Raw genomic sequence first — 23,560 nt, 5'->3', positions numbered from 1 at the left:
GAATGATGCGTTCGGCTGAGCGCACCACTCTTTGCAGATCTCGTCTGTCCTGCTTGGTGCTGTTCCCAAACCAGGTGCAGATGTTTGCCGTCAGGAAGCTCTCGATGGTGCAGGAGTAAAAGTTCTTGAGCACCTTCAGTGGCAGATGGAAGTCTCTAAGTCTTCTGAGGAAGAAGAGACGCTGACGGGCTTTCTTGACCAGGTGGACAGGTTTGAAAATCTGAGATCTATCCGGTGACTTTTGCAAGGTTGAATTTTAGTGACCACTGAAAAAAAATGTTCTGCCTGTTTTTAAAAAAAAGAAAACTTTTTCATTAAAGCCAACATTTAATTTTTTTTTCCAATAGAGCTTATGGTTCTGCTTTAGTTCCATTAGTGGTACTTCAGTGTTCAAAGTAAAGCAGTCAGTAAAATTGTATTTTTATTTTCACTGCTTAAAGTGAAGAGGTTGTTTTCGTAGTTACTAGTGCCACAAACGGATCTAAATCAAGTGGACAGAAACTACAGTTTAACACTGTAGATCAAAAAATCCAAGCAATATTTCAACTACATGTTCTTATGTACTTATTCTGTTTGCAGAGCCTTTTTTCCCCTTTCTAATGCTATAATGCATCCAATCCTCCTTTGTTAACATTTGCAAATATTAAAAAGGAAACTAGATGGCATGCATCCTATAAAAGATTTTAGTTTGACAGCTTCTAGTGTGTCAAACTAAAAACAGCACAAATTTTTGGAGTGCACAATAATTCATCCTGGGACTCATTTCAATAAAAGCTCTAAAAATCTGAAAATTAAGCTTTGAGCCATGCTGCGGAAGAGCTCCAAATCATCCTCATCTATCTTCATAAAGCTGTGATTGGCATCCAAGAACTTAGTCTATTTACAGCAGCCGCACTTTAACTAGTTCAAGAAACAGCATGGCAGCTTTATTGAGGGACTGGCAGGATGCTGTAATCTCTACTGCCAATCCAGCTGCTCCCATCCAGCCCTCCATTCAACATGAGCAGCTGACCAGCCCTGGAGGACACTGGTAAATCGCAACAACAGTGGGACAGATGCAGAACACATCTGGTGGTGGTGGGGGGGGGGGGGGGGGGGGGGGGGGGGTATGATGGCAAATTACATTATCAACACAGAGGGAGAGGTGAAGGAAAGGAGGGAAGAGGATGATAAAGCGCTGCCGTGTGCAGTCCAATGTCACTTTCCAACTCAGCACTAATCAGAGCGCCTCAGACCATTTCAGAAATTAAACTAATACTCTGACACTGATGAGCGGTTAAACTAAACACAAGATCTTCATCCAAAATGCAGCACACAAACAAGGAGACTTCGTATTAAAGCAACCTTTCCTTATGCGTTTAGCTGGAGGGAAGACAGCTGCAGCACAGTACTGCAGAAATTGCTGACAGGTAGTAAAATGCAATCATGGAATCACGGGACAATGTTTTTCCAAGGACTGCTGCAGGTACTTCAACACCAACTGTTTTTGTTCCTCATGCAGAGCTTCAAGGAACAGATGAGGCACGTGCCCACATAGACCCCAGGTCAGAGGTCAGCAACCTTTAACACCGAAAAAGCCATTTGGACCCGGTTTCCACGCAAAAGAAAACAGTGGGAGCCGCAAATACTTTTTGACATCTAAAATGACAATAACACTGTATATATTGTTTTTTACCTTTATGCTGTGTGTGAACAACTAAGGTGTGTTGCTTATGAAATCCTTGAAGTGCTACAGAGAAAATTACATTTTATTTATGTAATTGACACATTTTGAACTCTTAATGAAATATAGCAAAAGGAAAGACACCCAGCTGAACTAAAGTGATCCATGTAGCAAACAAAAACTGTTGTGAGCCGCCACCCTTATATCGCCTTTGGGCTTTTGGAGCCTTGACCTGACTTTTAAAAAATAATTGGGAAAAAAAGCACTATGCTGCTAAAAAATGACAAATAGATAATTGCAAAATTCTGCCTAAATATGTATTTTACCTGGTTAATGTGTGTGGCGTGGCGTGGTCTGCAGCGCCGCTGCAGGGGAGGCGACGCACCTGAGCGGCACCTGCAATCACGCCTCGCCGCCTTTACGTCTGTGCTCTCTATGCTGTTGTGTTGGTATGTGTCGGGCTGTGAGCTGAAAAGCTACAGCCGGCTGTATGTGTACAGCAACCGTGTGTGAAAAGTGGTCAATAAAGAGATGCTGAAAAGCGTGTTCATGGAAACATCGTCGGGTCTGCCGTGATATGTTTACAATGGGACTTCTGCTCCTGAACCTCTGCGCACAGCGTCTGCAAATCGGGGCTGTACAAGTCACTTTCATCTTTACGCAGGACTGTAAGCTGTCATCTGTGAGGCGTGAGCGGTGTTTGTCTTTAACATAGTTCACGGTGGAGAATGGCTGGATCCAAAGATCCATAATTGGCCTACCTGGGGTTGAAAGTCTTGATAAATGCACGGCGTTTCGGCGGGTATATCGGTTTCCGCGAGTTTGACTCTTATTTTGAGCGATGAAAAAAATAATAGAATATAAATTTATTTTTATATTTATAGAACTACAAGGTAAAAAAGAACTAACATAAAAATAAAAAAAATAAAAATACACGTCAGCTAAATACTTCTAATTTATTTTCCCAAACCACGCGGAGCCGCACTGTAAGGACTAAAGAGCCGCATGCGGCTCCGGAGCCGCAGGTTGCCGACCCCTGCCCCAGGTAGTGCTCAGGCACCTGTGCTTTTAACTTCTTACTTGATAAGTCCCCTTTTTGCAGGTTACTTTTTTTCTATCATCTATTTCACAATTTCGTATGACATTAATGTCAAATTAGAAGCATATGAAGGCCAACAATTATATTTTTATAATTCTGCTAGATCACACAAGCCACATATCCTCTTTTGATTTTTGCTGTCAGCCATATGCCTGCATGCCATCAGAGCACCCTGAGGAACAGCATGATGTCTCTGACCTGCTATTACCCTGCGAAAGCAAGGTTATGATAGCGTTTGGCCAGCAAATATTCAGATGTCAGAAACACCTGCTCGGCATATCCATCTAGAGTCATTCATATCAACTTGCATGGAAGTGACGTTAATCTTACAGATTTGTCATCGTATTTATTGGTTATAGGTGCAGTCAAAAGAGGTCAAAGTTTGTGTGCGAGTCCGTGCGACATCAGTACCAGTATGTTGTGTGTGTGTGTGTCAGACCTGCTACAGAGGGAAAAAGTAGCGTGTATAATTATTTCTCAAATACTTTGCACATTTAGTTAGCTCCAAGAGTGTTTGCCTTAAATATTATTTTAATACATATCTAATCCTTAATTATGATGTGTAATATTTATTTAATATGTAGCACAACAGCAAGAAAGAACAGGTTAAGAAAACAGAAATAAAGATAACTACAGCAGGGCAGCAGCTCTCTTCTGTCCTGGATCAGACCATGCAGCAGTGAAGTCGATGAGGGAGATCAATAAATAAGTATGTAAGCAGGTAAAACCTGTGCTATTGTGTGCAGATTTGTTTTAATATACAAATTCTTATGTGACCTGTTTTTGGCTTTAGCACTTCCACACTCTTTAAAATGTTTTTTTTCCAAATTTTTGGATGGACTGCTGTTTTTCCTTAGCAGGATGTTTAAGGGCACTTAATTGCACTTTTGTATACACCAACCCATTCAGATGTGTTATAAAACTGGAATGTGTTAAACAGCAGAGAACCAGTATATTTCACTTACTGCTGTTTGTGGTTCAGCTCTGCCTCCTTGTTCACCAGGTCCTGCTTGAGATTGGCTAGCATCTCCACGGAGACGTCCACCTGCCGAGAAAGCTCCGAGGCCTTGTCCTCCAGGTCTTGTTTCTCCTGGCTCAGCCGTTCACTCTCCAGCTTGGCCCGCTCCAACTCTGAGCTCTTCCTCTCCAGCTCCGCCTGAAGACGGCCTACACGGGCCGCTATTTTCTGCTCCACCTACAGTCGAGGAGAAAATTTTACCCCCCTGTGTAAAATTTAAAGTGTTTTTTTTTTCCAAGAATTTCTAAGCATACTAGTTTTCTTTAGAAAATCAGATCAGAGAACGAAATCATGAAAAAGCATGCCAAAAACAAAAGAAGTCCGTTTACACTGGAGAAAAAAACTTGTTGCAAGAGATGGATATACAAAGTTATCGCAGTGTACCAAAATGTCAATAATTGGAGTGAGAATTATCAAGAGTTACACAGTACAGAACAAGCATTGCAGAGGTAGAAAGTGAAAGAGTTTGAAGACTGGTTAAAAAAAAAAATACAGTGTCTAAAGACCCCAGATCAACTTCCATAACACTAGTGAATGACTTAGCCAAGTCAGGAATTATAGTCTCAAAGAAGGCAATCACTAGAACCCTGCACAGGAATGGACTGTGAGGTTGCAGACCAAGAAAAACTTCACTTCTGCAGAAGAGACACTTTCAAGCCAGACAGAAATATACTAATTACATACTACTTATGCATATTGGAAGTGCATCCTCTGGTCAGAAGAAAAGAAACTAAAGCTCTTTGGCCGGGGAGATGCTGCTTATGTTTGGAGAAAGAAGGGAGAGGCGTGCAACCCGAAGAACACTGTCCCCTCAGTGAAGCACGGTGGTGGGAGTATAATGCTGTGGGGATGCTCAAGCTCATCAAGGTAAGAGGAATCATGAAGAAAGAAGGAAATGTGAAGAAGTAGACTATTAGAAAATTAGTGAAAAAACAGCTAATGTCCAAGGACCACTTAAAAAATTCCAAGAAAGTCTGGCTCCTTGGAAGCAAAATATAGAGAAATGAGAGGTGAGTTGTTGCACAGGACTGTTTATGGACACAATTTCCTGATAAAGTTTATTCTGACTCTGTTAGCTTAGTGTATTTACCTCTTCAGACAGCTTCTCCAGCCTCTCATCCAGCTCCAGCCGTTCAAACGCCCGCGCCTTCAGCCTGGCCAGGCCTTCCTCATACGCTGCTTCGACTGCACTGGCTGCTACATTAGCTGCCACCGCTACAGCTGTGCTGGGGTTTCCATGGGGACCCGGATCTGTGGATGTCATGGCTTTTTTCATAAAAATCTCCCCCAGGGGAAACTCCACATTGGGAATATACCGGGCTGCAGTGTTGGAGTTGGCTGGGGTCAAACTCAGGTCGTCTGCACAAGGAAGCTCACGGCAAGGAAAGCGCCGCTCCTTTAAAGCTGAAGGCCGAAGTGGCTCAAAGGGGTCGTTGTTATTGGCGGGTGCGAGCAGAGCTCCCTCAGCCACTAGGGGCAGCAGAGCAGCAGCGTCACATACACTGTTGGATTTGGAGAGGACGTAAAGGGTCTCGTACGTGTGGTTGTACTCCAGGTGGGCACGCAACGACGACAGGCTTCGGAAGCGCTTGTGCTCCCCGCAGCGAGGACAGCGGTATGGCAGGTCCAAAGATGCCATTCCGTGCAGTAACTGCCGGAGGAGGGGGGGGCGCTCACGCAGCACAACGGTAGCGCCAGTCTGAGGGCACTGAGCTCGAGCACCTGACAGATCCTCTCATGGTGAGAACAGGGCAACTACTGGACATCAGCAGGAGAGAAGAGCCAGGTCAGTCACATGACCGCACTGGGTGGCAACATTCAGCTGGTCGTCTCATTTCATCTGCCATGGTTGCCTTTCCTAAGGTCCTAAAGAGAGGACGAAAATACAAGTTAAAGTTTGTTGGTTTCATACAAGTATAATTCTAACATATACTGAGATAAAGTCACTCAAAGGCAAAAATCAAGTCAACTAAATAGATGCCAAGAAGCAGAGGACAAAGCTAAAGCTAAACCACCTGCCAAAATATACAAGGGAAAAAAAACAACGTGCCTTTTCCAGCAACACTACACGGCTTTTCCCTGCGACAGGGCCACATAAAACTCCCATTTGACAAAAAAAAACAACAACATTTTATTTACAATAGAGAAATGAACACAAATCAGTTGTTTAATCTGAGACATGAAAAATACTGGCTCATTTTGAATTTGATGATAGCAACACATCTCTAGGAAGACAGGGATGGGGTAACAAAAGTAGGTGACGCTAAAAAGAAACAGCTGGAGGAAAATTTTGCAAGTAATTAGGTTAACTGGCAACAGGTCAGTAACATGACAGAGCATCTTTTCTCAGCAGCAGAAGTGGGCTGAGATATAAAATACTATGTCTATATGAAGAAGAATTTTAATATCTCATCATCTACAGTACGTAATACAAACAACAGACTGAGAGAATCTGGAGAAATCTCTGTGCACAAAGCAGGCTTGAAAATCAAATATTGGATGTCTGTGATCTTTGGGCCCTCACGTGGCACTGCATTAACAATACGCATGATTCTGTCATGGAAATCATTGCATGGGATGAGCAAGACTTCCAGAAGCCACCATCTGTGAACACAGTTCACTGTGCCACTCACAAACGCAGGCAAAATCAAAGAAGAAGCTATGTGTGAACATGATTTATCTTCTGCGTTTAAAGCAGGCAAAGTGGAAACGTTTTCTGTGGTCAGACAATTCAAAACCTCAAATTCTTTTTTGGAAAACATGGATGCTATGTCCTCCAGACCAAAGAAGACAGAGATCATCTAGTTAACAGTGCTCAGTTCAAAAGCATCTCTGGAGATATGAGGAGCATCGGTGTTTATGAAATTGGCAGCCTAAACATCTGGAAAGGTGCCATCAGTGCTTTAAGGTATACACAGGTTTTACAGCAACATACACTCCCATCCAGACAACATCACTTTCAGGGAAGGCCTTGTATATTTTAGAGAGAAGATGTTAAACTACATACTGCATCTATTACAACAGCATGACTTTATAATAGAAGAACCCGGGTGCTGAAATGGCCTGCCTGCAGTCCAGATCTTTCACTGAAAGCAGAAAACATTTGGAGAATCTTAAAATTTAAAGAAAATACCACAAAGAAGACCCAGGACTGTTGAGCAGCTAGATTTTAATGTCCTAATGTGAATAAAATATGGGGTTATGAGATCTGCAAAACATTACATTCTGTTTTTATTTATATTTTACCCAACTTCTCTGGAATTGGGGTTGAAAATCCTGGTTATTGTTACATTTAGCTAATCTTTATTACAATATTAGAGAACAGTTTTCCTAATGTCCTCACCACAGGCCTCTCAATATTTACTACTCCAGCTGTCTGATCACTGAAGAAATCAAAGCCTGTCTCTCTCAGCTGGACTCATAATCCATGAGTTTAGCCGTCAAGAAACCTGAAACCTTTACTTCACCAAGGATTAAAAAGCAAGCTCTTGCACTTGTACTCGGGGAATGGTGGGGAAATGGAAATGGAAATGGATCCATTAGTGAGAGTGCTTATTAGTGCCAAGGTCATTTTCCAGTCTTAGTCTAAGAGGTCAGACTGGATAAGGCTAAATCCTTTACAAAGGGATCTGGTAACCCACAGTAGTAAAGAAAAAAACCCTGATATCTGTTTTCAGAGTAACGGCCCTCATAGATAATGAAGACAAGAAGAGAACATGTAAATGCATAGCAAAACTTTTCCTTGGATGCATTTCTGGGTAAAAAAAAACAAAAAAAAAACAAAACAAAAAACAAACACAGTTGCATTCAGAAACTGAAGTTAACTTAAGATATTCAAAATTATTTTTTGATTACTTTTTCCCATTTGCTATTCAGATGCAGAGCTGTGTGGGTCACTGCAAGAACAGTGAATTAGTTTTTTTTTTTATTCAATTACCCAGAACTTGAAGCCCCTGATGAAATAAAAATTCAGCACACCATCCTTTTCTGGTTTCCCTGAATCAGCTTCTCTAATTACTGTAAAGCTCAGTGTTCTGCTCAAGTCTTAGACACAAGTGCACTGACAAACAATACTGAGTTCTTCACTCTGAGCCTACACAGCTACTAAATAATATCTGTAGCAAGGTCTCATTTAGAGTCAAGTCCTGCTGTGATTCATTGTCTTAATAAGAAATTCAATAAACATGTTCTTGGATGTATTTGTTTGCTACATTTTATTTTATAAAACTTGTTTAAAAAAACAGTGCTTAAGACTTCAGTCACATAGAGCCTAGCAACCACCAGTTGCTAGGAAAAAATTAATATTCCCTGAGCAGTTGGTGAGTAGCTGCTGAAGGTTGCCAACAGTCACTGCGGTTGCTAAAGTCAGGCCAGGGATCCCCTGGTAACCACCGGTCAACTTCCACTCTTTGATTTGCTGCTTTCTGTTGCTAGGTGAAACTCCTCACAAAGAGGTATGCAGTGTTGTACTAAAAACCTCCTCACGACTGCAGACTGCCACAATCACCCACAAATATGCACAGAAATCAGCAACTTGAAAAAGTGCGACAGAAAACCAGAAACAGACCGTTTGCAATCAAAGTCAAAGGTGCACCTTTTAAAACATGGGCGAGGGAACTCCAGGCCTCGAGGGCCAGTTTCCTGCAGGTTTTAGACGTATCCTTGATCCAACACAGCTGATTCAAATTGCTAAATTACCTCCTCAACATGTCTTGAAGTTCTCAAGAGACCTGGTAATGAACTAATTGATTCAGGTGTGTTGGCTCAGGGTGATATCTAAAGCCTGCAGGACACTGGCCCTTGAGGCCTGGAGTTGCCCACCCCTGTTTTAAAACATGTCAGTTTCACCAGTATGGCACACCCTTTACTTTGACAGCAATCACTTCTTATTTTGCTAAGTTTTACAATCGCTATATGGTTAGTCAGTGAGCATTTGCAGACAAGCTGGCGTCTTCCATGCAAATCACAGGCAAACACAACAACCTACGAGCAAGCAAAGCAATCAAAAGGTTTTTTTGATCCCTCTCTGTGATCAATTTACAACTGCCAGTAGCCACTCGTCAACCAGTCAGAAATACATTTTTTCCTAGCAACCAGAGATAACCAGGGTCTCTAGACCCCTGTGACTGAAGCCTAAGCCTGATGCTTCCTTACATATAAAAGAATTATTCCCAGCTTTTTCAATTTAAGACTGTTTAAAAGGATCTGTATCAGACTGCTGCATCCCATTTGCTGCTGCACTGAACGCCACTCCCCTCAGCCACACAAAGCCCACTGGAGACACGGCGGTAGGCGATGCATTTTTCGGTCACACTTTCCAAATCATTACCAATCTGTAAATTTGCAGTCTAGAAATAAACCAATCATAGTTCCAATCCCAATCATTACAGAGCATATCTTTATTAGGAGTTGTGCTCATCCAAAGGTGAACATTTCCAGGCAGACTGCGATTTATAAATATTATATTGTCTATTGTGTGTTGGTGTTTTTGGCTTTAGTGTGTACTCATGTGTGTACTTTTAGTAACGATCCTGAGGAATCTCCATAAATCACACCCAAGGGTATTTTTTAGGAAATGTTTCCGTATTGACAAGAAAATCAAACTAGCATCATTACATGTGGAATTTCTTAATGGTATCAGTTTAAATACTGGGTAGTGTATTATCTGCATTTTCAACATAGCACAAGCTACTTTCTACTATAAGGCAAGAACCATTTTACAATGACTGTAGAGTAGTGTTTCAAAGCCATAGAAAGCTCATGCTTGAAGCAGGGATTGTTTTACCAGGTAGTTCCCACCAAACCAGCCTGTTCTCATTCCCAGGAGTCACGTACTTCCAGTCTGTCAAAGGCAGTGGGGTCTCACAGATTTGACAATGTGTCCTCTGGGACTGGTGCCATAACACAGTCGTTATGCATCAAGAGGCACATTTTAACCCAAACCACAATCTTTTCCTAAACCTTGCCAAGTAGTTTTTAGCTCCTAAATCTAACTAACAAGTGAGAGTAAAAACCAACACTGGCACTTGAACTGGAACCAACTCTCAGAGATCTCCTATCTCTCAGAAACTTCTACAACAGCTATTAATGAGTGAAGCAGCAGGCACTGGAAGCACAATCACAAATCCCAGATGCAGACCATTCTTCACAGTGGGCTCATACACTGGAAATCCCCAGAAGTCGCACAGACTGTTATTAGACGTCTGGTAAGGCTGGATCAGGGAGTGTACTGGCAACGCGTCCCCATTTATTAAAGGAGGAGGATTTCACAGACACAGTCACTGCACTGCAGTGAGCAGGCATTCCCATCTGCTTAAAATTACTCAGTGAGGTATTTAAACAGGCAGGAAAAGGAAGGAAGCGAAGCTGCTTTTAGCCACATGTCACATCCTGTCAGTGGAGCTCAGCTGAAACATTGAAAAGAAATGCATTTAATTTTCTTTCTTGTGGAGTACTGAATAGCAGACATTAGAAATACAAAATAGAAACTATTGGGAAGATAATGTATGATTTACTTTACTTCATATGCACAGAAAGCATATTCAGGCCTCAATAAATGGACATCATTGAAGAAACACAGTCGCCTTATGACATCAAACAGAGTAAAGATATAAAAATGTATTTGTTTGCTTTAAAGTAGGTGGTAGCAGTTCAGATTTTAACTCATCAGCTCCACTTCAGTGACCATCAGTAACAACAAAAAGCCATCGGTCCCATCAGATCAGCTATCCCATCTGCCTCAAACATTTTGCAACCTTTAACTGCCAACTGAAAGGCTGTGTGGCCAAACACAGATCAGCTTTACAAGCTGTCCTTTAAAAGTAGAAGCACTAGAAATGTTAGGGAACGCTTTATGATAGCTTACGTTCTCGTAACTGCACTGATCACATCTGCAAAAACCTCAAAGCTACAATTGTATTTCAGTACTATTTTGGGATTCGAGCATATTCAGAATGGCTCCATAATAATGATCCCACAGAGAAGCCACGCAGAGAGTGCATTACTCAGCATCAAGCAGCACAGTAAGCTTGTGTACGGTATTTACAACAATCATATTTACAGTCATACTTTCACAAAATCTTTGGTTTTACCCTCACAAAGGGTAGAGAGACACAGACAGATCACACATCCTAAACAGCAATTAATTCCTAATAAAAGTTAATAATGTAGAAATTTTTTTAAAAAAACCTGCCGATATGTAAATGTGGTTAAATTCATCTTATTATTGTGCATTTAGACAGTTCATTAAACAGTTGAGTTAAAAGCAAAGGCTCCAAGCCTAAATGTACTTCCAGAAGGGTTAGTTTTCACAACTATATTACCGGCCGCTTCATTAGTTATTGATAGTTATGGTCACTGATAGCTCAGGCACAGTGCGGTGGCCTGCTGCTGTGTCCCATCTGCTTCAAGGTTTGACAGATTGTGCATTCAGAAATGCTACATACCTTGAGTAGAATGGCACTATACCAAGTCCAGTCCATTTACCATTTATATTATAAATATATATTTCGATTCAACAGTCACTTCAAGGCACTTTATACTGTAAGGCCTTGAGACTACAATAAACAGAGAGAAAACCCCAAAAGTCAGACAATGATCAATCACTTGGTGACAGTGGGAAGGAAAAACTCCTTTTTTTTTTACAGGAGAAACCTCTGGCAGAACTAAGCCAATTTTAATTTAGCGAGGCATCATTTCCACAAGCTTATGCAGCGTCACAACATTTGAGAGAGTCGCTCAATTTTTATAAATTAAATTCTTTGAGTTGGTGACTTTTCTTTTGGCCAGGCATTGTATTTACAGTTTACTTAGTCAAATATAATAAGTTCTAATTAGAACTCACAGTTATTCCATATTTACAGTACATAATAATGTACAAATATCAGTAAAAAAATCAATTCAAGTTACAACCAACACTGGTGCGATGGGACCACAAATATACCCTTTACTGGCAGTTTTGCATTTCTTTATTGAGTAATTCAAATGAAGAGATTTAATGAAAAGCTACTTTTTAAAGGGCTTTTTGCTGGGAAACAGTAACAATCTCATTGTTAAACCCACAGAAGCTTTCAGACAGTCAAACAAGACGCAAAATAAGTCCAGTCAACAATCTATAAACCTATGACCTATTTGAGTGTAAGAGGGAGGACTTCATTTTGTGGTCCTGTACAACAAGGTCAAAGACTGAAAGTTATGGTATTAGGCATAAATAACTCTTTATTCATTGCTGTTTGCATTGGGGTGGTAATCTGAAGTCAGGGTTTGTTTAAAAGTGAAACGTGGTCTACCCTCCCACGGGGATTCTGCACATCAAGCAAGATGTCAAAGGTGAAAAGAGTCCAATTCAAAGAGAAGATAGAGATAGATATAAAGATATAGAAAAGTAATAATAAAGAATAAGAAATCTATCAGGACACACAGAGGTGTGAGGGTGAGTGAGAACAGGGCAGATAGAGGGAGTGAAAGTGTTTCTCAGCAGAAGAGGCGATAACAGGTTTTAATACTGAACTAATCTGCAGACTAGAGAGAAAAGCAACCGGGAGGTGTCAGTTTTGAGCTTTGTCAATCATTTCTTATGTTCCTGTAATGCTTAACCAGCCGGTATATTCAAGTTCTTTGATCAAAACGGGATATTTTGAATATTATTTTGTTATCCATGAATTTTCAAATTCATATTTTACACGAAAAGAAAAAAATATTAAAGCAGAACATCATTTTTTTGATAAAAATGTCAAATTAAATTTATTTAATTAAATTCCTGAATACAAAATAAAATGCATTAGTGGCTGAATGTTATCCTTGATTCATTTCTGACCACTGTGCTCAAATTTGGATATAAAACCATGAATTCAACTGTTATTTTCCTAATAAATAAAACAATTATTTTTAGTTTTAAACACATTTTCAGTATAAATTTTTACGTGACATAAAAATGTCATATCGTGATATTATTGCTATAGCAACACCAGGTGTTTACATCCTATAGTGCACACAAGCTCGGGCATGTCTGAGAGAGCTGCAAGAGCCACGTGTCAGCCTTGTGTGACAATTTAGTATCTAAGAATAGAGCTGCTTTAACAACCTCCAACAAGACAAAGTACTTATATATGCAAGAAAACTTGCTGTTAAAGGTGGAAACAACAAACCTGTTTCACCACTTGAGGCAAAGAATACATCATCAAGTATAACCAGGCTAAAAAGGAGAAGATAACATCTCAGGTATCATTATTGCAGGTTTTCTTGAAATATCGAGATATAATTTTGAGGCTATGTTGTCCATACTTATTCCAATGTGTTTTCATATTATCCTTTACTTGAATGATCTTCTTTTAACTATCTATCATGCTTTAAGTGGGTTCCATGTGGCTAATTAACATATCATTACATAAGCAAATTTTTATAATGATGATGATTATGATAAGCGATAATTATTGTAACCACTTATTTTTATGTTTAGGGAAGAGCAACCTGGATTATTTTCTGTAGCTACAATTTCAATGTTCACATCCTTGTAGTTACGCAATTCAGGGCTGTGGTTGGACTGGATGTGATCCCAGTTGTCATGGGACGAGAGGTGGGCATACTCTGGGCCCATCTTTTGAAAGGCTAACACAGAGGGATTTGTTTAAACCAACAGCCAATTGGAACCACTAATTACCCTAACACATTAGTTGCTGGACTGCGTGAGGAAGCCGGAGGGAACCCACGCAGGCTAGCTGATGGATTCAAACCCAGGATTTTCTTGCTGTGAGATGACAGTGGTACCAAATGCACAACCATACAGCCAAACAGTTGCTGTGAGCACTAAGAGACATGTAAGTACTTCTTTGAAATGACAGATCTTTAAGGACACAACAACTTGAAGGATTAGTCTTTGCTAATTAATATAAAACAGATGAAGTGAGCCTGAAAGGTAAAGCTAACAAAAGAAGTTGCTAAATAATGAAATATAAACTAGCAATGAATTAGCCTTCTACAAGATAACCAGGTTGACCTAAGTAGTGTTAGGTGAACTCTAACTTTTTGGAGCTACACCCAAATTTCTCTGCAGCATTTCCCCCTTGCTCAAAATGCATTTTTTGGTGGCGAGTGTAATCACTACAATTTACCAGGGTTCCCTAAATGCCTCACATGCAGGCAATCGGTAGCTGTCGTGTCAAATGTCTAGAACCTCAATGCTGCTGAAAAGATAAAGAGCAGACATGCATGCATTTGTTTAGAGAGATAACAAATGTTAATGCTATTTTTCAAAATCTAACAGTAATTGAACAGGAGGAGATAATTGCTGAAAATAGTCAAGATTGGCTCAACCATCTCTGCCACTGACGAGACCTGAGAAACAAAGAAACTGATTGGCATCAGCTGCTGCATTCAGGCCTCACAATAATTGCCTTATTCACATCAGCAAATCGTTTCTAAGCAGGTGTACACACTTCTCACTCTGCTCTATCCAAAGCCACAACATCCTGTTTATGTGCTATATTTTTGTTATTGTTGATCAAGCTCAGGTTTAAACACCCGTTTATGTGTTTATTACTGAGGATACTATTAATGCTCATTATGGTCCTTGTAAGTGATTTTAAGAGTCTCTGACTGAACTGTGTTTAGCGTAGCTGGAGTTTCAAACTCCTGCTTGAGGACAATGAACACCGCTGCAGCGACTGCAACAGAAAGCTCAATCTCTGCACCGTGTGCATAAATCATGAGCTGGCCCTCAGGCTGCATTAATGATATGCCTATTAAAGGTTCAGCTCTAAAGGATAAACGCCAAATGATGGTCTGAATTCATTTATAAATAATAAAAGCGACCAGTCACAAGCGAAATACCCCCTCAGTCTCGCAGTCTTTGTTTCACAGGCTGTCACTGGGGTTCTATCACGCAGTCACTTCAGATTTATTTCTGCGTGCTCGTGCTCGCCGACAAAGATTTGTTTTGCTCGGAGGTGTGAGGAGGAGAATGACTCAAGGTGTATCACAGCCTTCATGCCAGTCCTCTGCAAAGCATCGCTTGGAGATGCTGTAGCGCTGAGCTCAAACTTGTGCAAGCCTCTCGGAGAGGTGCGACACGATCATCCTCCTCGACCCACGCTTTAACAATGGAGCCGCTATCCCTGCTGGTATTTCTCCTTTGGAAAATGTGCTCCTCCAACTACAGTTAATACCATGATAAAAACGCAGAGCAAAATAAACAAAGTGCGACAAAATGTTTCACATCACCCCGCCCCAGTGCTCTGCGTGGCTTCCAGTTGTATCAAGAATAATTAAAGGGGACACAGATGAGGATCCTTCAGAGTTTTGACACATTACAGTACACTATAGGCTCCTTTATAAACTTAATGAGAGGTTTAGTGAAAGCTCCTAAAGCCTTTTGGGTTACATGACTACATCAAAGTATGTTAGCCCTGAGTAAGCCATGGCACTCCCCTGACAGGACAACCTCATAGCCGTGGGCCTATTACCTGACAACAAAGGACAAGCCTAATCGCTTATGTCGAAAAAGACTTGGTACACTTCAGTTATTACACAATGGGCCACTCGTCTGAAGCATTTCATCTCATGTCACAGTATTACTCAGAATCCCTTTCGGATATATATATATATATATATACATATACATATATACACACACACACACACACACACACACACACACACTCCTCTAAAGATCTGTGCAAACTTAGAAAACTGATCAGTTTTTAAGCAATAATGCCAAAAAGGCTCTGTCAGCATCTCCTCAAATGTAAATATTCAAAACATTCCTGATTTTCAATTACCAAAAAACTAAAAACAAATAACCACTTAACTATAAAACGCTGTAGTTCACACAAAACCAAATAATTTTTATGTGATTTTGTGAATAAATATTTCTGTATTTCTGATGACTGGTAAAGAAACTACGCATCAGATTGCATTAATAAAGGAAAGTCATTTATAGTAGTACTCCTGTGATGGAATAATACCACTTTGCTTGAAGTTCCTTGTGCGTTTACTACAGTGCACACAAAAAAAGTGGTAAGGAAATGTAATAAAGCTTAACAGATGTGTTCAGTATTAAGATTTTGACACATCAGTCCTTTTTACAACTGAAGGATTGGATGTATTAATCAGAACTTTTCTTCTGGCATTTGGGCAGTTGCCCACTTTACTCTGATGAGCATCGAGCTCGGGACAGGACAAGGCTGCGACAGCCTCTCGCCGATCTGAGCTTATGGACAGACTCATCCTCTGGCTCGCCGCTGTCTGCTATTGATCCAGACAGCTGTTCACTGAAGCAATTACATTCAAGTATACATGTACATACAAGCATGCCAAGAGGATGTTGTTAGGCACCCTAACGCCACAAGTCCATGCTCATTATGTGGGCAAATCTGTGCACTGTACAAATTCAATACTGACAATGTAGGCGCATTTGTATTCTGCTTGTTCGTTTCCCCGGAAAATAGAGGGTTTTTACAATAATGTGGGTATGCTAATGAGGGAATATACAAAAACGAATTTTTTCTGCAAATTTCTTAACAGTTAATAAGATCAATTTATACGTCATACGCTTTTTTTCAGCAATTAGTTCATTTAAACAGCTGCCTATGCAGATAACACATCTGTCACCTCCACTCAGGGATGTTAGATTCCTGCTTTCTCTCCACTGCGCATCTTCTCTAAAGACTACAGCAAGCTTCTTACTGTATGTTTGCACATTAAGCCCCTCCATGCCTGCCTAAACAATAATGGGGATGAAGCTCCTATAGAGGACGTGAGGAGGAAATGATGCAGAAAATGGCCTCTGTGATTTGTGGCTGCATTTTGACTGTCTCTGAAGTCCTCTTATACTCATTAATCCTGGGCTTGTGGTGGCATAACATGCAAGTTGCAGGTGAAGAAGTGAGGGTTAAATATTTAAATAGTGTTCATAACATTTTTAGATATCACTTTTTGATGTTTTAAGTTTAAAAACCTTAAAACAATAAATGAAGATAAGTAAATATGGCACAAGAATCATTTCTACATTAGGGTCAATACAGTCGTTGATAGTCACAAGCCATCAGAAATGCTTAAATGCTCTGGGACAGAGCCATGAGTCTGATATTCGATCTGTACTTGATGGCCAGACAAGTACTTTGTCCAGCAATGCAACTTCAACTCCAGTGTTTACAACACTCTCAGTGCTGTCTGTAGCATGCGTAGCAGGATATATGGTCCTGTGAAAAACTGCTTCAATAGGAATTAATCAAATGCACTTGTATGACCACCTCTATGAAAGTAGATGTTTTGGCAGTTTGCTGGTCTGGAGCATACAGGTGTGTGTGTGTTAACAAAAGGCCAATCTTCCCAGGAATGGAAATCCCAGGAAATTCACCCAAAGGTCAGACCATGAGTGCTCAGAGAAACTGCAAGAAACCCAAGAGCTACATCTTAGACTCTAACAGGAATCAGAATGTCAAATGTTAAAGTTCATGATAGCACAATTAGAGAAAGACTGAACAAATATGGCTTGTTTGGTAGCTTACCAGGGGAAAGCCTATTCTCTCTAAGTGTCTTGCAGCACTGCTTAGGCGGTGCATTTAACAAAAACAGAGCATATCAGCACTGCTGGCACCATGTTGGACGGGTGATGATTTGGTCTTGCTTTGCAACCATAGGACCTGGACACTTTGCAGTCATTGAGTCGACCATGAACTCCTCTGTATACCAAAGTATTCTTGAGTCAAATGTAAGGCTATCTGCCCAACAGCTAAAGTTTGGCCCAATCTGGGTCACGCAACCGGACAATGATCCCAAGCACAGCAGCACATCTACGACAGACTGGCTGAAAAAGAAAAGAATTTAAATGTTGCAATGACCCGGTTAATGTCCAGACCTCAAGACAATTGAAAAGCCCTGGCAAGATCTTAAAAGAGTCGAACTGAAGCAACACTGTAAGGAAGAGCAGGCCAAAAATCAGAAAACAGTTGGCAGGCTGTACATCTGCAGAAATAAATAAAAATAACTAAATAATCTACGTTAAATTCTAGAAATAAAGTACATAACAAAACACAGCCAGGAGAACATAATGAGCTCCAGCACAAAAAAAAAAGCTGATGGCTGCTACTCCAAAAAACTAGCAGAAATGCCAAAATCTTACTTTGTTTATGTCTTTAGCACCAAAACACCTATTTAACTAAATTTGTTCTTTCTCATTATTAAAACATCTCAGTTTGACTAAAGCAGATGTCACCAAGACAGCCCCAGCAAACACTTGTTTATTTCCCTTACAAGAAGCTACTTCATTCAGCTTTACGTCACATTTTTCAGTTTGTTGCTCATAGTGACTCTGTCCCACCAGTGGGACCCCACCCCTCAGTTTGAGAACTGCATACTGAAAGGATGCAGATTAAAATCTTTGGGAAAACAGCAAAGACGGTGGCAGAAGTGTAACTTCTGTAGTAGTTCGGGGACCTTTTTAAAAACTTTGATGAAACTTGGGGCAAAGTCAATGAACATTTTTAAGCAGGTTTTACCTGGACATGTACACTTTTAATGTCCAAATAATCAATGAGATTTAAGTTAAGATAATTTAAGTTTAGATAATCCTTCAAAAAAATATTTTCCAGAGGAGTGCCTGGAGGTGTCACCATGGCAAGACCTGCATCAAAGGATCCTACCAGATAGATAGCAGTACAGACAGTAAGTATTGTGCATCTGTATAAATACTTGCCTCACATGTGATCAGTCAGGAAACCATCTGTTTGCACTGACATTTGCATGACGAATGGAAACTGATAACCGGCTATGCTATAAACTGACATACTGTCTGCACAAGCATGTTGTATATAACTGCATTGCAGATAAAGGACACAGCTCTTCCTTAAATATAATGAGCACTCACAGGCCCTGACAGCTCTGTTTGCAAAAGAGTTCAATCTACTTCCACCCTGTACAAACTCAGCTCTAATCTTGCAGCCATCCCTCTTTTTTCAGCATGACTGCCCCAACTTTTGTCACATCAGATTTCTACAAACACAGCAGCAACATAAAGGCTAAGGCCCACTGACTCTGAGATTTCTCCAGCTCTGTAGTCATATGACAGTTTCCCAAACTCTAGCAGCATGCTGCCTTAAGAGCTGAGGGTACATCAGGGGAGTTTGAGGAGTCCTTCGGGTATATTATTATTATTAGACCATGCATATAGAGTCATGACTTCCTTTGACACTTTCCTCTTGAATCCAAGTGTGCTCAGAGGAACAGCACAAATCTGTGCAGTGAACACTGTATAAGCTATAAGGGGGGGAAACATGCAGATTTATGCTCAAGCTGTGTGAGCACATTCAATAAGCAAACACATGCAACTTATAACAGACAGCATCCTAATATTTCTACATACAACCTGTCCAGTTCCTACAGGCCAAGGCCGGCCAAAGTCTCAGAGCGATCCCTGAAAAGCTGCATGTAGCTGTCGCCTGACAGCCGCCAGCGACGTGACAGCAACCACTGGATCATCCGGCGCTGACGATCTTTGATCCTCACATTTTGCACCGCACATAGATCAACCACAAGCAGCCGATCAAGTGGGTGTGGACGAGCGGCACCACCAAATGTTATCTCACAGCCACGAACGCCTCTGCAAGCGCGCACACATATACACACAAGCCTAGGCCCGGAGTCCAGCTTAATTCACACCGATGCTCGTGACAGCAGCCGTGCACAACGGGGAGGGGACAACCTGGCGTGTACCCGATTTTCTCCTGTGTTTTCACGGCAGCACTGGCTCCTTGCTGGACCCGGACTCCCGACGTTGCATAAAATTCGTTGCACGGGAAGAGCGGAGCGGCAGCAGTGAAGCGACAAAGCATGCACACACACACACGCTGACACAAACGTGATCGGAAGACAGAGGGATGTTGGAAAAAGCAAAAGAAACGTGCGGTCTCACTCACCTCCTAATCTTCTCCCCATTTTTCTCCCCCTCCTGCTCCAATCAAGGGACCGCTCCAGCCTTCAGTGACGTCACGCAGCCCGTCTCTGCAGCAGAGAGCAGCAGCAGGCCTGCAGAGGACGAGCAGGGAGGAGAGGAAGAGGGAGGAGAGAAGGAGAAAGAGAGAGGGGGGAGAGGAGCAGATGCAAAAATGTGAATCATTAAGAAAAAAAAAGCCCTTCTGTCCTCAGGATAGAGAGAAGATATTGTACCAACTCAGGCTGTGGAGGTGGAAATTGATTAGACATCATATTCATCCAGCTCAGCAGCTCACCATCACAAACTGAAAAGACAGTTTTGTCCTACCAGCTGCCTGTTTGCCTATTAATTAACATCAAGTAAACATGGGTGAGGTAACATCTCTGTCATCCAGGCAGCATGTTCACGTGTCTTTGGTCAGAAGAAGACGGAAAGGGTCTTTTAATTCAACATATGCTGAGATATATTTCTCCCATACTGGTTTCTCTTCATTGGCTTCCTGTGAAATCCAGAATCAGATTTAAAATTATTCTCCTCACATACGAGGTCTTGAATAATCAGGCTCCCTCTTATGTTAAAGACCTCATAGTACCGCATCACCCCAGTGGAGCACTTCGCTTACTTGTAGTTCCTAGGATACTTAAAAGTAAAATGGGAGACATTTTACAGGTTTTCAGAAACCAGCTCCTAGTTTGGATTCAGATGATAGACACCCTCTCTACTTTTAAGACTAGGCTTAAAACATTTATTTCTGATCAAGCATACTGGTAGGGCTGGATCAGGTGACCCTAAATCCTCCTTAATCAGGCTGGAATAGGTCTAGTCTGCTAGAGGCTTCCCATGATGCATTGAGGTTCTTCACTCACCTTTTTCACTCTGTGTGTTTATACACCACTCAGCATTTAATAATTAGTTATTATCCATCTTTGGCTCTTTTCTACAGCACGTCTGCCTCTCTCCCTTCAACCCCAACTGTACTTGGCAGATCACCGCTCCTCTCTGAGTCTGGTTCTATAAGAAGTTTGAAGGTAGTTTTTCCTTCCCACTGTCGCCAAGTCCTTTCTGATAGGGTTGACTAATGATAAATCTAACAGTATTTTGTTTGTTGCCAATCATTAGTCAGTCCACATAACAATTAATTATCAGCTGTTTTGATAACTGCTTCTCAATTCAGTTCAACTCAATACATTTATATAGCGCTTCTTATATTGCTCTATGAGCAAGAATTTGGCGACAGTGGGAAGGAAAAACACCCTTTTAACTGAAAAAACCTCCAACATTTGAAGAGGCAGCCATCTGCCGTGACTGGTTGTTTTATTGTTTTGTTCTCTTTTTTTACACAATTCTGCATCACCCAGATGTCAACACAGGTCCCAAAAAGTGCCAGTAAATTAATAACAGCTAATTTCTTTGAGTTTTTATAGAATAAAAGTATACGTGTTTAAGTTCACCTGCGATATAAAAAATTGAAGATGCTTGGTTTCAAAGATCATCTATACAGTTTTAGAGCAAAACACATCTTTTGTAACAGTTTCAGACAAGATGTGTATCTCCACCTGATAAATGTATCAGTGGCAATGTGTTTAAAGTTAGGAATTAGGATTCATGCAAGCTAGAGACAGAATCTGTGAGAAATACAATTTATCAATTCAATTAGGATAATGTGAATTCAAATAATATGACTAATGGATAATTTTGGTACATTTTCTTTGAGAGATTTAGAGACGGAACACAAGGATTTTGGATGGGCTACAGCCCGGTGATACTGGAATAACTGGAACAATGGTTAAAAAAGTCACACAAGTATTTCTTAGACATGCTTTATAGATGTAACGACTAAGGGCAGCTAGTTCAAAGATTTAGGGACTGTTCATGTTTAAGTGAATGCATTAAATTTACAGTGTAGTAACAGTTATTGCAGCTATGATGTGTTTGTCCTCCATTGTTGTTAATTTATGATGGGATAGCTGGTGTGTTTATGGCTCAAGGTGGTGTTGAGTTTGGTTAGTGACTGGCCAGCACGAGCCCCACACCGCCATGGTAATCAGTCACTTCTGGCTATTGTTCCCATTTAGCATATTAATGCTAATAAAACTGTGTTACTGGGACAGAGTAGTGTATAGATCACAGGAATAACAACTGGAGACTGAGATCTTTGTATCATGATTATTTCATGATTATTTCATCCATTTGGATTTGCCACCTCTGCAGCTGTCTTCCCAACCATCTCAAGGATTTCACAAAAACTCAAAAAGATTGTGTCACAAACAGTCTGTCTCAGGATCTGAGGGACTTGCTTAATGCAGTTCACCATTCACTGGCTTTTGTTTTAGCTTTGATCATAACTTTTATGATAAAGATTCGATTTATTTTCTTTAAAATTATGTCAAGGTTTTCACAAAACACTCTGCTTCTTGTTAGGTTTTTGTTTTTATTTATTTTTTTTTATCTTTTTGGCTGTGCTGTTTTAATCTTGCTGAGATACATGTTGGGCTGCATGTGGACAGCAGCACGCAGAACTAAACTTGGCAGATTTCACTTTCTTTTGTGCTCATTTCTCCAACTCTGATGGTTTCTTGCTGTTCACTACAGGCAGTCATGGTAAACAAATCACATTTTTTATGGGTGGTTCTTTGATAACACAGAGTTAAAGAATGTTCTGGACCTTTGAGTGCAGCGTGTTTGTGTGTGTGTTATAATGGGGGTCATAACTCTTCTGCTAATCATACAGTAGGCTTCTTTGTGGTGACAGAAAAGAGAAAAAAAATAATACACAAGCAAAAATCAGATTCCAGGGATTTATTCAGCAGCTGATGTTTGTCCCATGCTTCACAGCCTGTGGCTGTATTCTGTACTAATGGTTTAGAAGTAGCAGTCTGCAAACATGAATTTGTCTTTGTCATCCACACGTTATAGCTTTTCTTTTACTTTGCATGCGTTGCTTATATACATTTGATACAAAGACACAAGCATCCATCTTGATTTTGACTGGTTCTCCTACAGAACAGGACTCACTCAGTAACATTAACAACCAGAAGTGCTAAAACTGTCTTTGTGGACACTCACTGGCCAGTGTATTAGGGACATTTTGGTGTGTTTTGCTGCTGGAAGCAACCATCTGAAGTTAGGTACACAGGATGGGCACGCTCAGCAACAATACTCAGGTAGGCTGTGGCATTTAAGAAAATATCCCCCACACCACTACACCACCACCAGCCAGAACTGCTCATACAAGGCAGGATGGATCCATGTTTTTATGTTGTTTACATGAATTCTGACCCTACCATCTGAATTTTGCAGCAGAAGCTGAGACTCATCAGACCACGTAATGTATTTCCAGTCTTTTTATTTCCCGGTTTAAGTGAAACTCTGTTAATTGTTATGATCTTTTGCATATCTTGGTTGTAATGAGTGGTTGTTTGAGTTAATTTTGCCTTACCATCAGCTGGAAGCAGGTCTGTCCATTCTTCTCTGACCTCTGACATCAACGAAGCATTTTCTCACTGGATATTGTTGCTTTTCTCTCGTTTTCTTTTCCTCTGTTAACCCTCGAGGCGAAAAATGGCAGTAGACCAGCAGTTTCTGAAAAAAATCAGACCAGACCATCTGGCCAACAGTCACGCCATGTTCAAATTCACTTAAATCACCTTTCTTCTTTCAACACGTGCCTATACGCCTGAATGCACGGAGTTGGCTAATTAAATATTTGGGTTAACGAAGAGTTGACCAGTTATATGTAATAAAATGGCCGGTGAAAGAGAATAGTACTTTCCACAGAAATGGAGGTATCATTACACAGATTTAAATCAGTGTAAAGCAAACAATGATGTTTTCATCCAGTCGGTGCTACAA

General features: G+C 40.7%; 1 protein-coding gene and 1 long non-coding RNA gene across 4 annotated transcripts in view; one reads left to right on the top strand and one right to left on the bottom strand.

Annotated features, from left to right (window-relative positions):
* The window catches only part of fbxo41 (F-box protein 41), a 71,616-nt gene extending 51,872 nt beyond the window's left edge, over positions 1–19,744 (bottom strand). The window contains exons 1-3 of one of the 3 annotated variants that reach the window (XM_086295593.1): positions 19,692–19,744; positions 4,871–5,646; positions 3,728–3,957 (exon numbers count right to left, since the gene is read on the bottom strand). In XM_086295593.1, the coding sequence (XP_086151719.1) occupies positions 3,728–3,957; positions 4,871–5,419 (779 nt within the window). In that variant the 5' untranslated portion in view covers positions 5,420–5,646; positions 19,692–19,744. Of the gene's footprint in view, positions 1–3,727; positions 3,958–4,870; positions 5,647–19,141; positions 19,406–19,488; positions 19,595–19,691 lie in introns of those variants that run through there. The other 2 variants (XM_086295595.1, XM_086295594.1) reach the window with 2 other exon arrangements.
* On the top strand, positions 5,027–20,059 carry LOC147327726 (uncharacterized). The gene is made up of 3 exons (XR_015129876.1): positions 5,027–5,566; positions 18,369–18,441; positions 19,738–20,059. It is a non-coding gene; the product is annotated as an uncharacterized LOC147327726 (long non-coding RNA).
* Positions 20,060–23,560: the final 3,501 nt, after the last annotated feature.

This window comes from Aulonocara sp. 'chitande type north' Nkhata Bay, linkage group LG6 (assembly GCF_057382095.1).
Source record: "Aulonocara sp. 'chitande type north' Nkhata Bay isolate Kocher_YH1m ecotype deep benthic linkage group LG6, A_spYH_male_GT1.1, whole genome shotgun sequence".
Classification (NCBI taxonomy): domain Eukaryota; kingdom Metazoa; phylum Chordata; class Actinopteri; order Cichliformes; family Cichlidae; genus Aulonocara; species Aulonocara sp. 'chitande type north' Nkhata Bay.
Note: the sequence above shows the minus strand (reverse complement) of the source record. Positions and strands in the feature narration are given on the sequence as shown.